The sequence below is a fragment of the Emys orbicularis genome, chromosome 6 (assembly GCF_028017835.1).
Source record: "Emys orbicularis isolate rEmyOrb1 chromosome 6, rEmyOrb1.hap1, whole genome shotgun sequence".
NCBI lineage: Eukaryota > Metazoa > Chordata > Testudines > Emydidae > Emys > Emys orbicularis.
This window is the reverse complement of record NC_088688.1, coordinates 88,161,138-88,187,790: the sequence shown is the minus strand read 5'-3', so window position 1 is coordinate 88,187,790 and position 26,653 is coordinate 88,161,138. Positions and strand designations below refer to the sequence as shown.

At 42.4% G+C, this 26,653-nt stretch overlaps 1 protein-coding gene across 1 annotated transcript; it reads right to left on the bottom strand.

Moving 5' to 3' along the window:
- Positions 1-900: 900 nt before the first annotated feature.
- HSD17B3 (hydroxysteroid 17-beta dehydrogenase 3) lies at positions 901-26,464 on the bottom strand. Its single transcript, XM_065407001.1, has 11 exons — positions 26,311-26,464; positions 22,786-22,832; positions 16,650-16,725; positions 13,561-13,668; positions 12,774-12,841; positions 8,691-8,726; positions 6,071-6,105; positions 4,505-4,586; positions 1,889-1,954; positions 1,455-1,604; positions 901-1,011 (listed from the first exon to the last, which is right to left on the bottom strand). Exons 1-11 carry the CDS (start codon positions 26,462-26,464, stop codon positions 901-903), a joined length of 933 nt encoding a protein of 310 aa, XP_065263073.1.
- Positions 26,465-26,653: the final 189 nt, after the last annotated feature.

Sequence of the window (26,653 nt, the reverse complement as noted above, 5' to 3'; positions counted from 1 at the left end):
GGAGTCATTAGGATCTATTTAGTGGTTGAATTAAGTGGGAGCACAGCTTTACCTCTATCTTGCTTACACTACAGGAATATCCTTAGATCATATTTGGCCAACAAATGCAAATATATATTCACTCCTGCTGGTTTAAATAAGACTTCTGATATTTGAATGTTTCTTTATTGAATAGCTTTTTGGAATGCACAAACAAAACAATGTTGTAAAAACTCTCACTTCCAAATTCTACACAAAATAAAGAGAAGTTCTGAAAGATATTTGGAAAACATTACACAATCTAGATTCAAAGTCTTCACCTTAAGCTTTCATCTTCCTACAAACACAGGATTAGAAATCACCAGACTGGAGGTCCACCTAGTCAGTATCCTGTCTGTGAAAGGGATTCATATAAAATGCTTTGGAGGACTCCAAAGCCCTTTCCACTAATACACACTGTTCCTGCAAACTTCCAAAGCCCCTATGCACAGATTCCCTCCATCCTCTAAAACCTCTTCCCACTATCTCCTCCTCCTCCAGCAGAATCTGTGTGTCCTCCCACAAAAATCCAAAGCCCCTTCACAGATCATGTGAGTCTTCCTAAAAGCATCAAAGCAAACAAACCTATGTTTGGAAATAATGCAAATTGTTTTATTTGTAAACATCAAACAGCTGCACCATCTACAAGCTCAGTTTAAAGAAGCAAAAGCAGCTGTAGCATCCCATCCCTCTGTAACTGATCCAAAGCCCATTGAAGTCTTTGGAAAAACATTGACTTCAATGGCCTTTGGATCAGGCCCTTAGCAAACTTCTTCAGTAAGCATGCTGGGCCAAATTCATCCAGAGCTGAATTTAGCCCCCAGAATTATAGTGTATGAAGCTAGGATTCACAATTTCACATGGTCTAAAAAGTTGATTTTGTTAGGGGCTCTTCCAGTTCCTTTTCAGGTAAGTCGGAAATGTGTTCAGGAACACCTCTTGAAATCTGTCACTGTGGAATACCCACAACGGAATGAGCTGCAGGATGCACGCCTTCCAAACAGTGAAACAAAAGCAAAAACAAAAAAAAAGTCATTACAGGCAGCTAGAAAGAAATCAAATCAGTGTTCATGTAGATTATAATAATTAGCATTGAAAACTTTTGTGATACTGCTACAGTCAATATTTCGGGGTGGGGGGATTTTTTTTCAGTTTCCAACTGATCGAATCTACTCATCTCAATGCTTGTACTAAATTTCCTGCATTAACAGCTGCCATATGTAAGTACCTATTCTAGCTTGTACCTAACTCCCACTATGGTTAATTGGTGACATATATAAGCATCAACAATTCACAATCAGCATTAAGCCTGTACAGAATTTTTCACCTGGGGCCTGATCCAAAACCCCAGGAAATCAAAGGGAAGACTCCAGTTGACTTCAATGGGCTTTGAATCAGTCCCAGGGAGCCCTGTAATAATTATTAAATGTAATTACCAAGATCTCATGGGCTAAACAACCAAATGTCTCCTCTCCAACAGTAACATAAATCAGTGACTCTCTAACAAACTCCTCTGCAGTCTTTGTTATGAGATTGGGTTTTTGGTACATTGTCATTGGAGTAGAAACAGCATAAGGAGCCACCACCTGAAATAAAAGATCGTTATTGACAATAATTAGTGCCTTTCATTTAGAAGGGTCCTTAACACATTATAGAAGGTACATGGAGCATCAGTGAAAGGGCAGCCACCTCTGGGCTGAAATGAGGAGAGGAAGCTTTTGTTTCACACCAGTGAGGAGGAAATTTTAGCAGGGACACTGGGCCACCCAACGCTTCCACATGGGTGTCCAGCACTTCATGGGACTGGGCTCTGTGACTGGACTTCAAATATTCATGAAAATGAAGGCAAATAACAAAGATACTATATCACCTGGATGATAATTCCCTTTGCCTTATATTCTGCTTGAAGTGCTTTGGAAAATGTGCATACAAAAGCCTAGAATTACAAAATTGAATAAACTTAGTCATAAGGAACTGAAATTACTTGTGTGCACACATGCATACACACATACCCCTTACCAAAATGACCCAAATATCATCCTGGCTAAGGCCCAAATATGTGTGCAAAACCTAGCAATGAGTTACTTAGTGCATCCACATTTAGAAAAGGAGGGCCTGAGTCTGATCCCACAGGACTCTTCTACACAGAAAAAGTTGTGCCCACATTCCAGCACAAGTCAGACATGAAAAAAGCACTAGTGTAACAAGGGACTCAGAAGTATCCCAGGTTATGAAAATGCAGTTTTGAGGACACAGTGGTAAAAATGCCTGAGCTGTGTCTACACTAGCTGCTAGCACAGGTGCAGTTGTACCACTGCTGGAATATAACACATTCTTCTTTTGACACATGTGCTGAGACATCCACCCCACACCAGGCCTGCAGGGGGAAATTAGGCCTATAGGCTACACCTGGAGGAAACCTAGGGTGTGCTAGGGCCTACTTGCAGATAAGTCCAGCTGGGGGGAGGAGCTGGGCAGGATCTATAAAGAAAAGAAGGTGGCAGGTGGGGTGGGTAACCTGCAGTTGCATTTCCTGATACAAGGGTAGGGTTGCCAGGCATCTGGTTTTTGACTGGAATGCCTGACCACTAAAAGTCTGGTTGGCAGTGCAGCGGGGCTAAGACAGGCTGCCTGACCTGGCTCTGCACGGCTCCCAGAAGCAGCCAGCATGTCTGGTTCCTAGGCACAGGGGCGGCCAGGGTGGCTTCGCATGCTGCCCCTGCCCCTAGCACCGGCTCTGCAGCTCCCTTTGGCCAGGAACTGCAGCCAATGGGAGCTGCGGGAGTGATGCCTGCAGGCACAGGCAGCATGCAGAGCCCCCTGGCCCCTCTGCCTAGGAGCCAGATATGCCGGCCATCTCCAGAAGCCGCCTGAGATAAGCACCGCCTGGCCAGAGTCCACACTTTGAAAAAACCTTCCTGCATCTCAACCTCCTGCCCCAGCTTGGAACCCCCTCCTGCACCCCAAACCCCTCATCCCCAGCCCCACCCCAGCCGTGAGCCCCCTCTCGCACCCAAACTCCCTCCAGGAGCCCACACCCCCTCCTGAACCCAACACCCCATCCCAACCCCCAGTCCAGCCCAGTAAAAGTGAGTGAAGGTGGGGGAGAGCAAGCGATGGAGGGAGGGGGGATGGAGTGAGAAGGGGTGGGACCTCAGAGAAGGGGCGGGGCAGGGGTGTTTGGTTTTGTGCCATTAGAAAGTTGGCAACCCTCCGCAGGGGGGAAGAGTGGAAGTGTGGCTCTGGATTGAGATCCAAATTTCTGATGTTCATGGACCCACATTGCAAAATTCGGATCCACAGGTGGATCTAGATCCCAATGTACCCATAGTTCAATATTGTTCATGCTGGGACCATCTCTAGTCTGGAAATTCGGGGCCTGATTATCTGCCTTGCGCCTTGTATAGTATTTACTCCTGTATAAATTGAGCAAAAACTGGGTGTAAAATACTATCAGGTCAGAATTCTCCACTCATTTACATCAATGGTAAAGTTTTACACCCACTTTGCACAGATCAATGACTATGCAAAGTGCAAGAAGAGAAGACGGATGGTTTGGTTTTTAGGATACTAGCCTAGGACTAGATCTGGGTCCGAGTCCCTGCTCCACCACAGACATCCGTGTGACACTGGGCACATCACAGCCTCTCCGTGCCTCAGTTTCTCATCTATAAAATGGGAATAATAGAGAAATGCTATCTTACAAGGATCTTATGAGTATAAATATATTAGAGTGTGAGGTTGTCAGATATATGGCCCGTTTCCATAATATGTACCTAAAAAGAGATATGCGAGTGGGTCATCAGAAATTTTTAGATAATGCTGACCAAGTTTTTTCAATCTAAAAATATTTGATTTCACTTTTGAGTAGAGCCATGAGAAACTTAGGCAACCAAAAAACCCCACCTAAAAACTCATGTTTCAATGTAGCTGAAACTTGGGCTAGATTTGTGTGAGTTTTGTCTGGGTTTTGAGAGAGCTGGGGTGGAATGTCAACCAAACAAGAGCTGAGGCTTCAGCGTTTTATGGTTTTGAATGGAACTCATCAAAGTGAATCCTATCAGTATGAAGTTAAAATGTTGGGAGTTTTAACTCAAAGTGAAGCCTCCAAATGAAAAACAGGCAAGGCAACCCCTGCCTGCTGATCGTGGAGTGGCGGAGTGAGGGCAGCCGGGGGGCTGACCCCGCCCGCCCCCCACGTGTCTCCCATCTCCATCCTTCCACTACACAAAATTTTACCCTCCACTCTGCAAGCAGAATCTGTCACGTCTTGTGCATCTTCAGTCTTGAGTAAACCAGTTAGCCTGTCCCTACAGAAGTTCACCATTGCCCTATTCTCTGCCTTAGTTTGGAGGGATACTGTGAATATTGTGGTTATTGTGTTATTTAATTGTATCTGAAAATATCAACATTATAAGTCAGAGCTAGTGTGTTTTGGGTGAACATTTCAGCAACACTGATTTACAAAGCAATAAGAAAGACTTACTTTAGAAGCCGAATATATAGTATATAATGGACAAGGGAAGGTGCCCAAACCAGAAGAAAGGTTCAGAATAAGTCCTTTTTGTCTGAAATTCAAATTAAATTGTTACATTAAATTTGCCTTTTGCTATATTACAGTAGGATCTGGGTCCTGCATAAGATTCAAACTGCAGTCTTTTTCTCTAGAAGGCAGAACTCTTCCATTATACAAACAGAACAGGCTACAGTCTCAAAGAGAATCTTTAGAGCTTAATTAGGTACCAGCAAATACACAGACAGAAAATTTTAGAAGTGTAACTTAAGCGAACAGTGCAACTGGAACCATGGGGAATTTTGTTCCTGGTGTTCAGGGACGGCTCTAGGATTTTTGCCGCCCAAAGCAAAAACAATTTTGGCCGCGCCCCCCCCCCCCATTTTTTAATTACCCCACCCCCGGCCCCGCCTCAACTCCGCCCCTTCCCCAAATCCCCAGCCCTGCCTCCTCCCCCCAGGCTTGAGGAGGGAGGGAGGAGGAGCAGCAGCGCGCGAAACAACTGTTTGAGAGCCTGGTTTGAGAGCCTGGGAGGGAGGGGGAGACCCCGAGCGGCCGCGGCGCGTGAAACAGCTGATTCGCGCGCCGCTGCTCCCCCTCCCTCCCAGGCTTGAGAGCCTGGGAGGGAGGGCGAGTAGCGGCGCGCGAGCGGCAGTGGAGGTGAGCTAGGGCGGCCGGGGCACATTTTTAGGGGCGGCATTCTGGCGCCGGCCATGCCGCCCCTAAAAATGTACCGCCCCAAGCACCAGCTTGTTTTGCTGGTGCCTAGAGCCGGCCCTGCTGGTGTTGTACATCTGAACATGAATATTGTCAGATATTTGAAAAATTCAGAGAAAAGAATTTATGCTTATAACTCTCCTTAACTAAACCATTCCTCTTCCCACTTCCTTCATTTGGACCTTAATTTTCCCTATATGTAGTAAAAAGCATCTCTCAGCTATTTTCATAATAACCAAAGGGAAAACTAGTAAAAGGTAAAAGTTTGTCTTGCTTGTTGCTGAAACAAAAGTTTACTGTATCCTAAAATAAAAATTTTCTCCTCACCCTTTTTAAATTCTTACAGATGGAAATTTAGTTATCAAAATTATGTCTTAAATATGTTCCCTTGAAACAGATAAGAAAAGGAACCTTTTACTCATGGAGCTGAATTAATTGCTCTTAGTAAATCAAGTTATTGTAACTTATCTTTAACACTTAAATACTATTATTCCAAACTCTACAGCTACCTTTAGAAAATACTAATGTGTGCAAAGGCATTTGCATGCCTAATTAGTCTCATACTAGGCAGGTTTACATATGCTATACAAGCATACCTTTTTTGTAAACTTAACCCAGTATATTACATCTTCTGATCTGCCCTATATTTTACTTTTTTGTTACAGTTTCTACCATTTGTTCACACAGCAGCAGGAGAAATAAACTATACTGAGCATCGACCCACCAGGAACTTGAGTAGTTATTGCAGAACTAATTGGAGCTAGCAAATATTTGCTAGAATTAGAACCCACAGAAAGCTTAAGGGAAAAAATGGAGTTTTACCTTGGCTCCATTTGTTTCAAAATTATCCGTGTCATCTACAAGAAATAAAAGGGCTATGAGTTACATTCCCTCTCCCTGTGCTTTGTGTCTCTTTTTGGTTTTGTTTTGTATGGTTTGGGGTTTTTTAAACAGAGAAAATGTGCTAACACATTAAGTTCTGAAAGCACAGGGGGTCTGAGCCAGAGCAGCTAGGTTAAAAAATATACTTTGAAATTTTGAGGAAAGACTAGAAATTGTACTGGCACAGATTAGAACACATTGCGTTGAACTGTTGTCCAAAGTTTCCAAGGGTCAGTTTGATATGCAACGTTCTCCGGCTTATGCAAATCTTTTCCAAACTATCTGAATTTCATGAGCCTGCAATATTGGATCAAATATCTCGATCTGTTTCTTGGTATTTCAGCATTTCCACTTCTGGTCCCAACTAGGATCAGAAAGTGCAAAAACACAACATTTTCCCAACTTTTTCAAGCCTCAGCGTAAAAGCTTTAGGTTCATTTTGAATTTCAAAGGTTGGGGTTGGATCTTAATTATTCAGTCACCCATCTCTCTCACTCTAACCCTGTTTTAGCAAAGCACTTAGGTATGTGCTCAAGTCCATCCCTATTTAGTGAAGCACATATGCACATGCTTAACATTAAGCATGGATTTGAGTCCCTTTGAACTCAATGGGACTCCTCGCGTGTTCAAAGACTTATACGTGTGCTTAGCTTTTAAGGAGAAGAGCCTTGATAGACAACTTACAAAGAAAGGAAAGGGTAGCAATGTAAACTAGTGCAGATAAACATACTGGTGCTTAGTTCCAGGCCAGTAGCATGAAGGGGGTGAGAATGTGCATGCAGGGGGTTAAGCCTCATTTTCAAATTGGAATTTATGGAAGAAAGGACGGAGGCATCTCGTGTCCAAGTGGGTGAAGGGAGAAGGTGCCAATCATAGCGTGCAAAGTGGAAAAAGGTTGAGAGATGAGTGGCTGGAAGACATCAATATGGAAATTTGCCATGAAGTTTCACTGGAACAAGGAGGGCAGAAGAGAGAGACTACAGTATCAATGAAAGCAGTTGCCACAGGGGACATCCTGCCCCTATCAAATACAATGGCAAAAATCCCATTAAATTCACTGGAGCCAAGATTTCACCCCAGAATGTTTAGAGCTTTCAGGAGGTCAAGAGCTTACATATGATCAGGACAAAAATGAGAAACCAGCAGAAACATTTGAAGAGAGGATGGATCTCGTCCGAGACATGGTTAATTCTTGTACCAGCATTTGGAATAGACTGAAGGGGGCAAGTGGCTTTGAGAGAGGCCAAAGAGGTGGAGGTTGCAGTAATCAGGGGAAGGCATCATCCAGGCCTGGAAAGGGAATTATTGTGGTGGAGGGGTAGAGAGGAATAGGCAGATTTTGTGGAAGTTTTATAGAAAGAAATGGCAGAAATAAATAGTTTATTTTAGTTGAACAATATGAAAGGATTTATACTTCAAACCTTGAAGAATAAATCATTTGCCTAACCAGCTAACACTGCTTATTTTGGCTTGTCCCACTTCTACACACTTGAATTTAGCCTTTTAGCTGCCCTCCTCCCCCTTCCCCCCCCCCCCCCAAGAATTGTTTTGGGCTGTGTGCTCTACTTTAAAAATCCAGACACCTTTCAAGAAGAGGGATTCTTTGGTAAGCAGTCAAAGCAATTCTCAGAGCAGAGCCTTTGAGAAAGTATGTGGTGTGATCAAACAGGTCAAATTGGGGGAAGGTAGGTATGTTAGATATGGGGAGGAAACTCAACAATTAAAGAGGAGAGTCTGTCAATAAAGGCCTCTCATGTCATGTTTATAAAGATATTAGCTAAGGTTGAGATGAACTATGAAGCATTTAGTTGTAGCTCAGGTTAACATGTTGCCCCAAACAGTAGAGCAACAAACCTTAATCAGAGCTGGGGAGGTGGTGAAATACTAACTGTGCTTGAAAGGGAAGGAGCTAATCAAAATTAGAGCTGGCCAGAGAACAGTTTTGTTTTGAAACAACTTATGAGGTTTTGAAATCTGTCTTCAGAAGGTTTGGTCAATCTGCAATGAACGTTTTCACAAGATGGAATTGCATCACATCCATTTTTGAAGCAAAAAGGTCAGGTTTTCAATCTCTCTCTCTCTCAGGCCAGTGTGGACAAGAAGCTTTCCTGTCAAAGGTTTTGTCAAAATTGTTACATTTTTGCAAAATGTTTTGGCTTTGCCAAAACAGCCTATTTAGACAACCAAAAATATTTTGTTGAGAACTTTCTGACCAGCTCTAATCAAAATGTTTCACACGTAGCAGAACCTAGCATGTTAATTAGACTTAGGGTGACCAGATGTCCTGATTTTATAGGGACAGTCACGATATTCAGGTCTTTTTCTTATATGGACACCTATTACCCCCCACACTCTGTCCCGATTTTTCATACTTGCTGTCTGGTCACCCTAATTAGACTCCTAAAATAATGCTTCCGATATGGCTCAGGATGAGCAACTAAGATTGAAGCCAGCCAAAATGCAAGGACATAAGAAAACTCATTGTCACTGTTTGAAACAATATCTTTCTCTGGTATAAATACATTTATTTCTTTATACACTGAATGTGTATGGTACATACCTTGGTAACAGAGATAATGTTGCAGCTGATGAGGTTCTGTTGGAAACAAGAAACAATGCAAATGTAGACACATTTTGAGAAGTCACTTATCTGGCATTTATAACATGAGGGTTCAGTTTGCAAAGACTTCTAACAGAACATCCAGGGTAAAAATAATTCAAAAGGAGGCTGCAAAAATGCATGCATATTTACCAAGACTGTCCATGCAAATAACTATTTTCCTGCACAATTATCCAATTTGTCATTGTATGTTCATTTGTAAGTATGTTTATTTAGGGCCCAATTCTCCTCCCACTGAATTCAACAGTGCAACTTTCACCAACCTCAATGGCAGGGCTGGCCCACAACATTTTGGCAACTGAGGCGGGGAGCTCAAATGACGCCCTCATGCCCCCTCGCTTGGGCCAAAACTTTGAAAGGTCTCAATTCTGCCTTCTTCCTGTTCTACTCCTCTCATGGTACTGCTCTGCTACCTACCCCAATAAAGGAGAACTAACAACTTAAAATGCCTTGTTCAAAAATTTTAAGTAACACTTAACTTTCAAACGCCTGAACAGCAAATGTAACTTTTCTTGTCTTCATAGTAAACACTGGCATTTTTATCTGTTTGAATAATCAAAGTGGTGCTTTCTGTGCCTTCTTGGTTGCAAAGATTTGAACTGCTTCCTGAAGGTCCACAGTCTGGGCCAGCTCATGCTCTATTGAGATGGTTGCAAGGCCGACCAGCCTCTCCTGTGTCATTGTGGAGCGTAGATGTGTTTTTATTAACTTCAGCTTGGAGAAGCTGCGTTCTCCACTGGCAACTGTTACAGAAAGTGTTAGAAGTATGCGCAGAGCAACAAAAGCATTTGGAAAGCGGGTGGTCATCTTATTTGTGCACATATATTCCAGAACAACCTTTGAAGTTGATCCTGCTAAAATGTATCTTGAAAGGGCTTTCAGTTCATCACCTAAATCACTCGCATCAATATCGCGCATGTCATCATATGTCAACACTGTCTCTCGTGCCCTGCATTGCTGGTGTAAGTCTTCTTCAGGTATAGTGAGGAGTTTTGGAATATCATACAATATCCCAAATATACTGCTGTGTTCCTTGAGCTGCATGAAACGTTCTTCAACTGACTGTATTGCACGATCTAGCACCTCATTAAAGAATTCAACTTTGAATTGTTGTTTGGGGTCTCTTATGGGATTATCCCGTGCCTCGTAATCAAAATGTCGTCTTCTTCGGTGACTCTTGTATTCTTGAATGGGTGGGAAAATAGCTTCAGTGTGAAGTTCTTCTGCCAACTTCTGTGCACTCTTCAGAACATTTTGAAATCCCTCATCTGACCGGTAAGACTGTAGGTATGACTTTGTTTTGTCCAGTTGTTCCATTGCTCCAGATATATCAAGATCAACTCCTTGAAGTCTCTTGCTTATAACATTTATTTCAAACAGTATGTCATGCCACAACACTAAGGGTAGGTCTACACTTACCCCGTAGTCCGGCGGCGAGCGATCGAACTTCTGGGTTCGACTTATTGCGTCTTGTCTGGACGCGATAAGTCGAACCAGGAAGTGCTCGCCGTCGACTGCGGTACTCCAGCTAGACGAGAGGAGTACCGCGGAGTCGACGGGGGAGCCTGCCTGCCGCGTGTGGACCGAGGTAAGTTCGAACTAAGGTACTTCGAACTTCAGCTACGTTATTCACGTAGCTGAAGTTGCGTACCTTAGTTCGAATTAGGGGATTAGTGTAGACCTGGCCTAAGCCACACAGAAATTTTAAGTTATGTATGTTTCTGGTGATTCCATTTCCCTCTGCCACTGTTCTCCCACGAACAGTTCCTGTCATAGCATTATCCTCCATAATGGCAACTATGGCATCGTCTATCTTCCCAATTTGCTGTTTGATAGGCTTTATCGCCTCCACTCGACTTTCCCATCATGTAGCACTCAGTGTTTCAGTGTCAGAGAGGATGTTCCCTGATGCTACTTCAAAATTTGCCATCGATGAGTTGATGCAGAGAAAAATACATAGATGCTTTGAATTACATTAAAAAATTCAGCAGCCTCACTAGAAGCTGATGCTGCATCACTGACCACCAAGTTCAATGACTGAGAACTGCATGGGCCAAAAAAAGCTTGAGGGTTTAACTCTCGGATCCGTGTCTGCACTCCTCTGTTCTTTCCTCTCGTGTTGGCACCATTATCGTAGCCCTGACCTCTCATGTCAGCTATCGCAATTCCTGCATCTTCCAGCTTTTTAAAAAGCACATTTGTCATACCAGCTCCTGTAGTATCATCAATGTCAAATTCTAGAAAATGCTCTCTGACAGTCACCATTGCAGAGACGTTTTCACTAGGTTCTGTTGTTGTTACAAAATGCACCACTAAAGTCATTTGTTCCGTATGGCTGATGTCAGGTGTGCAGTCCAGAATAACAGAGTAATATCTTGCTGACTTCAGATCTGCCACAATCTTCTGTTTGACTTTTGTTGCCAGTAACTGTATGATCTCATTTTGAACTGTTTTTCCAAGGGAGTGGTGTGTGTACATTTCTTGGGTGGTGACTCTTCTTAGATGCTCCTGGAGTACAGCATCAAACTCAGCCATCAGCTCCACAATTTTAAGGAAGTTTCCATTGTTTGGCACATACAGCTGATCTGAAGTGCCACGCAGTGCTAGGTTTTGGGTAGCAAGCATTCTCACAATGGCAATGAGCCTTTTCAGAACATTTTGCCAGTAAAGAGACTCTGATGCAATCTTCTCTTGATGCTGATCATCTATGGTGGCCTTTAACCTTAGTCTCATCTCAAGCTCTTTCCACCTATGGAATGCTCTCTGGTGATTTGCTGCCTTCTCATGGCATGCCAGATTTCTAGCCAGATTTTTCCAGTCCTTTGTTCCTGTAGAACCCAATGTGGCTGGAACATTAGACTGGAAGAGTTTGCAACAAAAACAGTATGCAGCATTCTGGGTTTTTGAGTACATAACCATGGCCTCTCCACTTTGTCACCACTGGGGATTTCACGCCAGTAATGTGTTGGATGTAAACTTCTATTTTCATTGTCTTTGGGGAACATGAAGTTTTTCACCTGCTGTGGCCCATACAGTACCGGGAAGTCCCTCAGGCTACTGCTCAAGTGGGTCCACAGTCCTGGATCATCTAGACTTAAGGAACTAAACTCAGCAGCAGCTGTTTCTTGCGCCTCCACCACACTCTTCTCTGATCTACACTTTTCTTCAGGAATGTGCATGGTTACATCCATTTGAGATGGAGATGGATGCTGCAGTAGCTGCCAGGTCACCTGCACTCTGACTAACTGGAAGATTAGGCATCTCCTCACCACTCACATCCTCACTGGGGCCGGAAGGCTCACTGTGAACATTTGTGTCTATGTATCTCAGGAGAGCTCCTTCCTGCTTAGATAGAAAAGCTTCCTTTGCTTTCTTTCTTTTTCTGAATGCTACCCCAGAGGGGCGTTTTCTTCTTTCACTCATGACTGCTGTTCTGTGCCAGCTATAGTGGCTCTCCACACTCAATTGAAGGGGACAAATAAGCAGGCTCATAGCAGGGCCTGAGTGAGGGAAGATATCAGCATCTTAAGGGCCTAACTGGCTCCTACTACTTCAGTTGACTGCCTGTTCTCCTCAAGTGGGTTCAGGGAAGCAGCAGGAAACAGGAAGCTCCCTGAGAAGCTGGTGTTAATCAGTCCAGGCTCCTGGGGGTGCTAGAGAGGTACATAAGAGGCTCCTCCTCCTCTCTCTCCCTGCAGCTCCTGCTGCTTTCTGTTATTCCCTCTCACCTTTTCTCCTGCCTGCCTGTTATGTCTCTTGTGCCCTCCTTCCTCCAGCACAGCACTCCACCATCTCTGTGCATCTAGAGCAGAGAGAATACCTATGCACCAGCAGCAGACACAATTTTCTACACTCTGGGTCCTAGTGCCCCCCAGTCTGGCACCTGAGACAGCCACCTCAGTTCGCCTCATGGTAAGACCAGCCCTGCTCAATGGACGCAGGATCTGTCCCTTAGTAAATGGAACCTCCAGCCCTAATTGTTACATTGCAAGAAAAAACAACAGTTCTACAACGTAATCCTACCTCGTCTGTGTCTGCTCCATTAAGGAAACGGCATGGAAGAGGATTATGAAGCATTCCAACATTGTTAACTAATCAGGAAGGAAACCGAACAATAAGAACTATATTTGGATGAAGTGCATAGTTTAACTGGTTAAACAAAAGGTTTCTTCTTAAGAAGCTTTTAAGCTGTATGTGAAGAGAAATGCTGTTAGTGACCCATCTTGTTCCCACTGAAACCAAAGCCATCGATATTGACCTCAGTAGAACCAAAGCAGGCTATTACTGGATTTTTTTTTTTTTGATTAATTAAAGGATACTTAAAAAATACTTTGTTCCTATTCATATCACTCCAGTTAGCTTTAACCAAAAGTTCATTTATAGTGGTTTTCAGGTTCAATGCAAGAATTCCACACAGCTGTAAAAGAAATACTGAAAATGAATTCTTTCAGACTAAACAGGGAGAGTCACCACATAAAATGGATACTACTCAGCAGGTGGTAGATTGGCTCAGATGGTAAAGAAATTACTGTACCCTATTAGAGAAATAGGGAACCCATAGAGTGCCTTGATTCACCTCTACAACCTGTATAATAAACAACTAAAAACAGTGTATTAAGCAAGTGCACACTTGGTTTTAATAACATCTGCATGTTAAAACCAGCTTGTTAGTTAGTGTCATATACACCATGTTCTAAAACAAGTGATGCCAATTTGTAGTTGCATAGTAAGCTGCAATTACTTAAATACAAATGCATTTATATAATGTATTATCAAAATACTCTTCAATTAATGGGTCTAATTAACTTACCCAAAATGCCAATTTCTAAGCCTTGAAGACATTCTTCAATATTCTCATATATGTAATCTTTTGTAAAGTCAGCTTGTATGATCTTCACATTTCTACCTGTGGCCTGTTCTGTAATTAACACAAAGTGTCTTTATATATAAATAGAGAGAGAGAGAATTGTAATCAAGAGGAATGAGCCAAAGAACTTGGTTCACCCTTTTGTATTGCACTCTGTACTACATGCAGCTGTTTCAACTCCCTTGCTTTTTAAGAGTAATCAAAATATAAGCAAAAGGCACTTTCATTAACACATTTTTTAAGGAAAATGTAGGGTCAATTTCTGCCCTGAAATCTGTGGGCGCTCTGCCCAAATATCAAGACAAAATTTAGCCCCCTTACTAGAAATAATATAATACAAAACTTCTAACATTTTCCCCAATTTTAATGTTTATAAGAGAAGTGTTGCAATTTATTGAAAATGAACATGCTGACAGATCTTTGATGTAAACTCTATTTTATATAATTATTTTAAAAGTTTGCTTCTTTGTAAGATGAACATTTTAACAAGCAGAATTGGACTTTGCATTTTGGGGGCAGGTTGTGAAACAATATTTTGCAGCCTCCCTCTGAAATATAGCCTATTTGTGTTATTCATAATCACACCATTGTAAGATGGGCCAGCCTAAGGATCTGGGGAAGAATTATTGAGGCAACTCTTTGGGATACACCTCAACTTTGACTCATTTTACATAAAAGGGAAATGGGAGAATCTATAATCTCTCCTCCTCCCCCACACCTACCCCTCCTGCTGCAGAAGTGGAATCCAGCTGCAGAATCCTGTCTCTGGGTTGTTTGGTTTATATCCCGTTTACATTTTCAATGCTGTCTTCACATAGAAGAGAAGTTGACTGACTGACTGACTGACTTCAAAAATGAAAGCTGAAATTCTCTGTTAGAGAGCTCAAATTATAACTCTGCTAACAAGGGGGCTCACATGAGAAATATTTACTACTAAACCTGCTTTCAGGTTTCATAATCATCTTGAACCTCCGACCAGGCTTGATGAAAGATTTGCTAAGTGAATCTAGGACCAGTTGAAAGGCTTTCTCCTCCTCCCTTTCTTGAACAGTGATCTGAACACACACATTTGTCAACAATGGAAATGCAGAGACCATTTCAGGTGCACATAGACTCCAGAAAGTCTAGGAGCTCCCCTCAGTGAAATGGAAACTGATTCTATAGCTATACAGAATTGGACTTTGTATCTAACTTTCCTATGTGTTTCTTTTATGTCACCAGCTAGTGTCACCAGAGCTTGGTCTTTTGGTGGGGGGAGAAGGGAGACCCTAATTTCCCCCAAAATGGCAAGCTTCTAACTCCACTTCAGTTATCGGCCTATCTTCAGATTTGGCAAGAGCTTGCTTCTTCTGTACATCTGAGCTCTGCTTGGGGCAGGACAGCAGGGAGGCTGTCAGGAAGCCAATTATGGCCCCATGATTCTGTGGGCCAGTCTGTGCCAGTCCTGGCATGACTTAGAGAATCAGTGTTCTGGAGTGTAGCAGAGCTCCAACCTGTTTCCTCCCTGCTCCCCCACCCCCACCCTCCCGTATGCTGTGGGGTGAAAATGGCAGATGCAGGAGCCAGCTCCATCAGGTTTATGCCAGCTGAGCCCCCACACTTGAGTAGCACAAAGGAGCCTGAGCTAATTGCAGTATCTAGCCCTAAATTTACAGGGAAAGACTCCAGCAGCAGCACCTTTCCTCACTACTGTGAAAGCCTCTGGTGGCATGGAGCTGATGAAGCTTTTCTCTGCTGCCTCCTCTCTTCCAGAGCCTTTCACACACACAGACGTAGAGCTGCACACCATAGTGTGGACACCCGGTTGAAAAGGGACCCTGGCATCTCCGGTCAGCACTGCTGACTGGGCCACTAAAAGTCCCGTTGGCCACAGCAAGGCTGGCTGGCTCCCTGCCGGGCTCCGCGCAGCTCCCAGGAAGCAACCAGCATGTCCCTCTGGGTCAGGAACGGCCATGGGGGCTCCGCATGCCCCTGCCCCATGCACCTGGGAGCCACCTAAGGTAAACGCTGCCTGGAGCCCGTGCCCCAAACCCCCTCCTACACCCCTGCCCCAGCTCAGAACCCCCTCCCACACCCAACCCCCCCCCCCCGGAGCCCACACCCCCTCCCATCCCCCAAACCCCTGTCCCAGCCTGGAGCCCCCTCCTGCACCTCAAACCCCTCATCCCAAGCCCTCACCCCCTCCCAGACCTCAACCCTCTGCCCCAGCCCAGTGAAAATGAGCGAGTGAGCGAGGGTGGGGGAGAGCAAGTGATGGGGGGGGGGGATGGAGTGAATGGGGGGTGGAGCCTCGGGGAAGGGGCAGGCAGGGCAAGGGTGTTCGGTTTTCTGCAGTTAGAAAGTTGGCAACCCTATGTGACATTTAGCTATACATACATTACACACTGCCGCCCAATGGTTTGTAGTATAAACATAGCCTTAGTTTTATGGTTTGATCGATGTTTTACATACACTACACAAAATGTATTACATTAGTAGCCTAATAGCTATAATGGCTCTACTTGTCTGCACAAACTCAATCTCTTTTTTTCTCAAATCTTATCTTGATTTTTTTTTAAAGGCCTTCCTGTCTGAATAGGTGGAAATTTTACTCTACATTCCAACACTTGAGATAAATGTTTTTTTAATTCTGGATTTCTGCCCATGTAGAATTCCAATTCTGGGAACTCCTATGGTACAACTATACCTCATGGGGCTGAATGTGTCAAAAGAGTCATCCTTTTCAACTCACTTCCTATACTGGAGGAGGAGGTATTCTCTATGGGTTAAAGTACATGATTGAGAATAAGGAGGTGTGGGTTCAATAACCAGCCCTACCACACATTTATGTGACTGTTTAAAAATTCATCTCTGTGCCTTCACAAAGTATCCCTATCTGTCAGTGGGGGGTAATGATACTCATCTATTTCACAGAGTAGTATGAGAGTTAATGTTTTGTAAACACTTTGGGAACAGAATCCCCGGTCTCATGAATCCAGTGCCCTATTACACAACACTGCCTGTCACAGTTATCTTCAGATTTAAACACTTACCAATTTCAGTGGCTACTTTCTGCAGTTTTTCAAGTGTTCTGCTTATCATAACAATATTTAATCCACGTTTTGCCAGCTACAAAAGAGGTGTTTAAAATTATTAAAATTGATTACATTCTGGTGATGAGAACATTTAAGTGACTTTTTTAGCTTTCAAGGCTCTGCATTTTATTTAATATTTCATTTACTTTCAGGCATTCATCACCATGTTATCTGGAGACATGACAAAAATTAAAACCAAGATTAGTTAAACTGCTTATAGTAGCTGCACAAACATCCCCCTCCCTATATGATCCTGACCCATCATAACGAAACACTCTGAGCATCAACCTATGGCCAAACAAAAGGTTGGCCAAAACAATGTCCCTTGAGCCCTTCCTGAAAGACTCTAATTAACTGACAGATGGAGAACAATTCCACCTGATATTTCCAATGAGGGGCCTTCTGCTGTAGAACTGACTTCTCCATTAATTCACCAGAACCTGAATTTGTTGACCACCAGGTCACTCTATAATATTTCATCTTTTTCCAAGCTTTTTCCCCCCTGAGAAAAGGGGCTAAATGGATTGTATTGAATAGTGGGAGGGTCCTAACTTTGGGATGAGTTTTAAAAGGATTATATATTTTGGACTTTGGTTAGAATTTATATTATATAATATATATATCCCATGTCCCCAAAACTTGAATGAGAGATTTTTTTTAAGTAAAGTGAAGTAAATGAACAAGCAAGAGTTTTTGTGCACAGAAAAGCACATCCATAAAAATGTAGGCAAGAATTTAGGTTTGTAGATGCAAACAGTTTTTAACATGTCTGTTTATAGTTGGTGAGGTAATGTGAAAATAATGCAAAACAAATAGTCATATTCTCCCCTTATTCTTATGGCTTCTTGTGGTAATTCTTGGTCTAGCAGCAATCAGTTTGCAGGCAGCCAGCCTAAAGTAAAGTGGGGTGAGTTGTACCTCTCTGTTTTAAGGAGCAGCCTGCTTTGTCTCTCTCTGGTTTTGGGGTCTTGTGTGTTATAATTCTGAAGTCTAAGAAATAAAGTAGTGTTAGGTTGCAACCTTTCAGCAAGAGTATTTTATGTTTTTATCTAACTTCTGTGTGTGTGTGTGTGTGTGTGAACATAAACATTTCCACTCCCAATTAGAGCTTTGTGCACAGATTGAAAGTAGAATATGTCCCAGCTTGTAGAGTGTATGTTTTTAACAAGCTGAAGTTGCACTAGAGCTTGGGTGCATGATCAGAAAAGAGTTCAGCTGAAGCTAGAAAGCTGCCCACGGAAGCAGGGAGAGGCAGAGTTAAATGAATGTGCACAAAGATAAGGCCAACTTCATCTGAAAGTACCAGGTTTACTTAGAGAGTAAGGGACTAGCTGATGAAGCCCACACACTGAAAAGGCATTTATTTCTGTAACTGACTCCCTGCAATGCTTTTCCCCCTAAATCTATTTGAAGGAAACAGTTTGTCCCATTGAGCTTCCCTGAAACAATGAAAAGAATGTTAAGAAATAAGGACCTTTGTTTAAAAATTCGCTACATCGAGAGTATGAGGGGGAGATTGTCCACTAAATGTATTGGAAACAACCATTTGCATTTTCAGCACAAAGCCCATTCTCACAGTTCTGAGCTTTTGGAGACTCTTACATAATTGTCCGGTGCTACAAAGAGACAGGCAAACACTTAGACACTGTGGCGTTTTGAAAGCTCACTTTAAGGGCTGCATTTGAAGTACTCAGGAAGAGAACTCTAATTGTCTGCGTACTGGCAAATTTCCCTTTGTCCACATTAAGCTTGACTCAAGCTGTTTCCAATCCATTCGGAAGGCAACGGAGACATGGTCGCTGTTTCCATGGTCACTCATTCCAAGTTGTAATTTGGGGACCATTTAGATGGGTTTTTTAAGCATTCAGATCCATGCTGGTAATATAAATATCATCATCAAAAATTGAGCTATTTTTTGAGCTTCTGTTTTAATAAATGCATTTCACTGATTTTTATTGCAGTTTGTTGAAAAAAGTAAATGATAATGATTTTCATTGCTAAGACCTTGCATGCCAAATTTCAGCCAAGAATAAATGTTTTATGGCCAGCTAATAAAACCCTAATAAACAGTGATCATTATGGAAGAGTGGGCATCATTTTAGCTTCTCTATAGCAGGCTGGAAATGAGACGTGATGACGGCCAATTTTTAATGCAAAAGACAGTTGGAAAATACCAATCTACTTGGGCTTGTATACTATGGCCTTGTCTGTACCGAGAAAATTCATTTTTAATCATTCATGTTTAACGGCCAAGTCATGTTTAACATTCTATTAGTAAAAACATCTTTGTTAAAATACTTCCTAAGACAATGCATTTTCCTAATACAGACATGGCCTGTGATGCAGCTAGAAAATATAATTTCCCACTGCGGATGAGAGCAAGCCCCAGCTCCCAGCATTATGCAACATAAACCTGTTTGTATTAGGAAATCCTGACTCCCAGTGGTAAAGGATTTAAATGCTCATGAACTTCTGGGATTCCTAAAAGGCAAGATCATCATTACTACTTCCAGCAGTGACAAATGTCTAAGCATGTTGAAACAGGTTAATAGAAGGCTTAGGCAGGCATTGTAGTGTGCAACGAAAGGCTTTCACACACATCAAAACAGTAAAAAAAACACTATGCCTCATAGTGCATTTTTGCAGCTTACAGAATAAGCCAAGTTTTCAAATAGCTAGAGCCACATGCAAAACGGCACAGATTCTGGGCCTCATTTGTGCATGCTATTACTGCAGTCACGCACACAAACTGGCGATACTCAGACTAGATCATAAGAACTTAAAATTGCAGGATTATGATTTATGGAAAAGTTGTTCTAGATTTCTAGAGATTTGTAAAAGCTATTAGATATATTTTTTTCTCTAAGATCTATACAGTGGGATTTTTGGCAGGACCATGCCAGCATCCCCACTTATTTTTTTTTCTTTTAATTTCTCGCGGTTCAAACCTGTGAGACCTGTCCGACTCAAATCTCTCAACAATTATGTGGCCCAGAGGAAGTAGGATAGGAGAGAAGGACTGCAAAAATGAAGCTCCCCAAAAGGAGAAATGGATTCTGCAAAACTGTTTAAAAATGTTTCCTCCAGTGCTACTGCTACAACAAACCTAAAATATTTGTGTCTGCAGAAGGATTTAATGGGAGACTCCTGCAACACTGTAAAATAGTGAATCTACTGGAACAAAGCAACTCAAGCCCTAATTAATTTTCACCAGATTGTAAACATGCTAAATTTTAACAAATCACACAAAGGTTTTCCCAAATACCAAAGCTTATATTATATGAAATTCCTTGCTCTCAAAAATGATCTAATGAAACCGTGATTTAAGCAAATCAACCTTAAATGTTTAAAAATATGAAGCTATTAATAAACAAGGAAAATTGTTGTCAAAAATTGCCCAGTTCAGCTGAGCCAGTGACGTCCAGAGACCTGTGCTTTCACTTCAGCTCAGCAAGTTCAAGGTGTTTAGAAATGCTGAGCCACAAGCCTTACATAAACATGGGTCTTCACATTAGCTGAGCAAAGTAGAGGTGCTCAGCCAGGAATACTCACAGAAGTCTGTCCCTTGAAATCATTCCAGGAAGACAGAAGAGTCAAGCCTGTAAACTGCCAAAGGCCAGTGCATTGACACGCTAAAAATACAGTGTAGTGACTTCATAGAGGCCTAAAACGTGACATAATCCCAGCAAGCTGTGGCTGCTGAGCCAGTAATTCTCACAGAGACCTGTGCCTTGAGATCAGTTTAGCAAGTCTGAAGCACTGAGCCCTATGCCTTGACATCAGCCCCAGGCGCTCAAGGTCCAGAACCAGAGGACCTCATAGAAATCTGTTCCATGAAATCAGCCAGCAAGCTAGAGCCTAGTAACTTCAGAGCGGTCTCTGCCTTGATATCAGACTAGCCAGTTTGAGGAACTAAGCCAGTATTATCACAAAGGCCTGTTACTTAACATCAGCCCAAGAAGCTGGAAATGCTGATCCAGAGACCTCATGGGAACCTGGATTTTCACATCAGCCCAATACGGTCTCACAGAGGCCTGAACTTTAATACAAACTGTAAGTGCTGAGTCAATTGCTTCCACAAGCCCTGTGACATTAGCAAGCTATAACTGTCATGCCAGTAACACTATGCCTTTACATCAACCCAGAAAACTAGATATGCTGGCCAGGAACCCTCACAGGGGCCGTACCTCGCCATCACACCTGCAGAGATCTGTCCTCGGTTATAAACCCATAAGTGCAGAAGTGTTGAGCCAATACCCATATTAAGGCCTTTTCGCTTCAACCCAGCAAACTAGAAGTGCTGAGGAGGAGACATCAGTGAGACCTGTGCCTTCGCATCAGCCCAGAGAACATGAGGCACAGAGTCAGTAACCTCAGAGGGGCTTATACTTCAATATCAGTACAGCAAGGCAGAGGAGCCACGTCAGAAACTTCAAAGGGTCAGAGGTATTTAACCAGTAGCCTCACAAAATCCTGTGCCTGCCAAATGAAGATGCTGAGCAGTGAGCTCACAGAGGCCTGTGCCTGGCATCTGCCCTGTAGATTAGCTGAGCAGGTTTAAATCAATAAGGCAACTTGTGGAGTAAGGTCCTATTCAGCATAAATAAAGATGGCGGAATCTGACTCTTACTCGTACTACAAAAGCCAAAATAATTAACAAATGCCCCACAGTAACTGGTCAGTAACAGCCAAATTTTCCAAAAGCTCACTCAATCTGTTCTACTCCTCCCCAGTAACACAAAGCAGCCATAAATGTGTTTTAATTGTCCTGTTAAGCCGAGTTTACAGTTGCTTTGCATTGCTCAAATAGCACAAAGCAGCCAGTGTGCACTGAGTCTGACCCAAAACATTTGCAGGTGCACCTCTGTATGCATGCAAAACCCACATTTCTGTGAGCAACACAGCATTTGTAACAACACATTGGTTAAATGTCATCCAAACACTCACTTATATGCACTGTTCCCCAAGTTCCACTTGTAGGTATTTGCACTCATAAATGTGGTTTTGAAGATGCAATTGGGCATGCATGCTAATTCCCCCTATTCTGCACATTCTTCCCCAGCTGATCCCCTTCCCACACCTGCCCATTCACTGAGAACTGGACCAAAGACAAGGGAAGGAGGAATGCTGCAGAGAATGAAACTGACCCACTCTTCTGCATGGGAAGGGTGTGATCCAGGAGGCTGGTTAATAAATAATAATAACCAATTAATGTTAAATTATAAATACTAGGCACTTTTGTTTATGCTTTATATGTTCAAACAAAATACAATACTGACAACCCCAAATGTTCAGAACCATGCGTCAGGCCCTTAATGTCATAAGATTGGCTTAAAAATAATGTTTTTTAAAAATGTTTTTTCTATGCCTTCTGGTTTTTGTGCCATCAGATAACATTTTCAAGCTTTTCTCTGCAACCATGAGGGCTAGAAAAAAAATTTTCAATTAAAACTGAGATTCTGTCAAACATTTGTTTCCAGGAGCAGGGGTATTAAGTAACCGAGCATGGAACTTTGCAATAAAATTGTAAGAGTTGGCAATGCTATTAAATACTCACCCCTGTGAGGTAGATATTATTATCCCAGTATTAAAACTGGGATAATTGAGGCAAAAAGGTTAAGGCCAACACTTTCAAATTTGTGTTTAAGGTTAGGCACCCAAGTTTGAAATATTTGGCATTAGTGACTTGCTCAAAACAAAACAGCAGGTTAATTGAGAATGGAACCCAGGTCAATAGATTTTCCAGTCCCAAACCTAGTCTATTAGACTATACTGTCTCTTAAAGTTTATACTATATAATTATTACAGAATGCATGAAATCTTTAGGATCACTCAATACTTCCCAGTGATTTTCTTGGCAGTATGGAAGCAGTTGGGGTTATTTCATGTCATTCTTCTAATTTTTGAAAGTGAATGTCATATCACTAAGTGATAACATGAGTTATGCACATACACAGAAGAAAGATTAGGTCCTTAAGCATGTATAATATTCTTAACTGTAGAATCAGTTTACTAAGTTGCAAAGAATGTTGGAAGGAAAGAAATTTCCCATTCACCAATATTTCCACTTTGATTTTATAGGTGCTTATCTTACCTCCAGGGAATATGCTTTTCCAATTCCATCTCCTGCTCCTGTGACCACTAGGGGAAAAATAAATAAATTTATAACCTTCTTTTGTTCGTCCTTTCATTATTCAATCTTCATGCTTCAGAATTTCCTAAACACTAATATCCAGTGCTCAAAGGGCTGGATTAAAAGTGCAAACTTTAGTCTCTTTTTAGTTTTTTTCCAAGGAACCTGCTTCCACTAATCAGTGATTAGATACATTGTACAGAAAGTATGGCTTATAATTCCCCTTAAAGAGCAAGCAGAACAATAATTTGTACCAATGGTGTTTCATTCTAGATATTTCATTTATTGGCACTGTGACTTTTTCAACTAAGTATAATTATCACCTTATTTAGCTTTTTTCAATTTCAAGGTATTTTAATACCATTGACTAATTAATCCTTATAGCAACGCTATTAGGTACAGTTAGATCAGTATTATCCCCATTATAGATGGAGAAATTGAGTCAGAGACAAGCCAACTACCAAATGCCTTTGGTTAGGAAGAAATTTCTTGTGTAGGCATGTTGTGGCATAATTGTCCATTATGCTGGCTTTGCATTTTTTCTGAAATATTGGTTTCTGAGCAGTTGGAGACAGGATACCAAACCAAACCGATGGACTCAATTCTTTTCTGCAAAAGAATTTGATCAAAATGTTCTAATCTCTCAGGAAGAGATTTTTTTCAGTGGCACAAAGGGGCAGTTAGGAGCACAACCTGATTGAAAGTAATGGGAGGTGGATCTCTTGAAAATTCCAGCCTTACCCCATGTTTAAGGACCTATCATGAATACCACCAGCCCGGAGGATTCTTCAGGTGACCTATAAAAATGCCACAGAGTTTCCTCCTCGTACCAGCTAGTAGCAAAAGCAAAAGGTGCAATGAATGAATCTGGTCCTGCCAGTCTCCACTTCTCCCCCACCTAGACACAGCCAGAGCCAGAGGCGTAGCAAGCGCCCTCTGTACCCTCTGACCGGATGGGGCCCCGCAAGGAAGGGGGCCCCTAAAAGTGGCAAAATAAATACTGCATTCCAGTTTCTGCATTGTAAGGGGCCCCGCCCGGACATATGTTCGGAGGGGACCACCGTTCGAAGGGGGCCACGTTCTTTGTTGCTACGGCCCTGGCCAGAGCTGAGTAGCATGCCAGGCCCTTTGCCTCTTCCCCACTCTACATGGCTCAGACCAGCCTACAGGTATGTTTACACTGCAATAAGACACCCTGCAGCTAGCCTGGGTCAGCTGACTCGGACTCAGGCTATGGGCTATAAAATTGCACTGCAGCAGTTTCGACGCTGGCACCTCCCGCCTTGCAGGGTCTCAGAGCCCAGGCTCCAGCTTGAGCCCGAATGACTGCAGCACAATTTTATAGCCCCGCAACCTGAGCCTGAGTTAGTTGACCCGGGCCAGTCATGGGTTATTCATTGCAGTGTAGAAAATACCCTGCCTAGGTGGCCTGTAAATCACAGTAGCAGGTGTAGTTTCCCCAGTATCCAGCTAGTGCAGATGATGCAGGGAGTGAATCCAGGCCTGTCAGTCCCCAGTATTCCCCACAGCCCAGTGAGGAGCTACTGTTATCATGGACCACCCCTCTTGCACTATCACATTTACTCTGCTCGTGGACTTCAGCTCTGAGCACCGTGACCCTTTCCATTCATCCTCCTGTTCCTCATCCTCGTCTCCCTGTCCCTCTCTTTTTGCCTCCCTCTTCCCTTCAGTCTCTCCTCCATGCCCCTTTGCTCTGGCAAATCCTTCCCCACCACGCCAGTCCCATTTAGTCCACTTCTACCCCACCAAACCTTAAAATACAATATCTTAATTTTTTAGAGAACAACGTTTAAAGATGCTACGATCCCCAAGCAGGACATACACAGACCACAACCAAAGCAAATTCGCCACCACGTACGTGTAACCCTTCTCCCTCCACTCTCCTACCCATTCTCTTCAATTTTGTTTTCACACATCCCATCATCTCTTCATTTGGCTTGAAATATCCTTGGGGTGGGGACCCAGCAAATAGCATGCTTTGGGTGCCATATAAACAATCTGACCATAGGGAACAAACTGAACAATTCCCAGGTAGCCCCAAGAAGTCATCATAATAAATGGAATGAAATGGGCAATATGAGCATTAAAGGTTTTTGTTTCGTGAGAGTCTCTGGAAAATATGGATTTGGGTAGTCTGAATTATGAGAGAGAGAGTTTTTAATGCCAAGATTAGTTGTTAATACACACCTCATTCCCCTATTTCATATGGAGAAAGAAGCCCTTCAACAAAACAAGCAGTGATTGGTTAGGTTTCCTAGTAGACCAATAATTAAAAAGCAGTAGTCTTTTGGGCAAAGCAGCAGACTTGACAGGTCTAGATCTGCCAATTTTAATTCTAGTGCCTTAGAATATCCTGCTTCATGTGATGCAATGAACTGTTTAAATAAACCTACCAATCTTCACTGAGCCCATTGACTTAAATGGGGTCAGGATTTCAACCAAAGAACTTCCACTTAATGAAATCCACTCTCCACAGAGAGAGAGAGAGAGTCAGTGCTAGACTTGTGCCCCCACTGAAGTCCCACTTAATTCTTCATTGTAGGATTTACAGGTTATTTCAGTAGTGCCTGGGCATTGTGCTGGCCTTCTGAGCAGGAGTGGATGCCACCCATCAGTAACAAAATGTAACATGTACAGTGAGATGTGATCTACTCCCATTAAAGTAAATGAGACCTGGATCTTGAGACTTCAATCTGGAGGGGAAAGTGTTTACACTAAAATTGGCATTTGATGCTGATGATGGCATCTTGCTATTAAGTGACCTCATCTGTGACACTCGTAATACAGGAATTCAGAAACTGCAATAAATCCTTAATCCTGCTTAATGCTAGTCATTTAACAATCCTAAAAAAAACAAATCTCAGCATTCAATATCAAGAAAATGTTTTATTTTTAAACACCAATGTTCTTCTTTTGAGGACATGTGGTACCTTTAAAATGGAGCAGCCAAGTTTTGAGTCTACTGTAAATGTGGATGTTAATGAGATTATTATTGACAGGTAACCACTTCAGGCAAATTCCACTGGAACCAAGTTACCACGAACATAGGAAACAAGCTTCCGAGGATGGGGACAGATGCTAATGGTAAATTAGTTGCTTCATAAATGCTATATCAGGAAACTAAGGATATAGGCAATGTTATAAAACTAAAGCACTTCCAGCAGAGAAAAGGTGATAGAACTGGGATGTGTGCAGTATAGGGAAGGATGAGGAGGGAGTTAAATTCCATATATATATGTATTTTGAAAAAGAACATATGGTGTTTTATAACCATTCTGATTATTTTCTTGTATTCCCAAGTACACTGAAATTTCTGGTTCATAAAAATTAAAATCAGTGGAAAACCCCCAGCAAAAGTTACAAGTTTAGTTCTTAAAGGGGTTAGGGGGAGAACCACTCATGATTAATAACACAGAAATTCATCACTCAATTATAGCAATAAAAATGTGAAGAAAATTCCATTACCTGCCCATTCTCCCATTGACCGAAAGAAAGACTGAGGCAAAGCATTCCATACATATGGGAAAAAATACTTCAAAAATCTAATGCATTTCACCAGAGTACACAGACAAATTAGACCCCCAAAAAGAGTGAGCAGCTGCTGTTGGAACTCTCCCATGGTGAACAGATCCAGTGAGCTTGGATGAAATACCGACACTATCTTTCCCTTAACTGCCTCCTAGCGCACTGCTACTCTCTGAGCATTGGCAGAGAAGTGTACAGTCTAATCAAATCCACTGGGTCATGTGATTTCTTTTTTCCCCACTGAGTGCCAAGGGTTTAGATTAAAGTAACGTCCCTATACTAC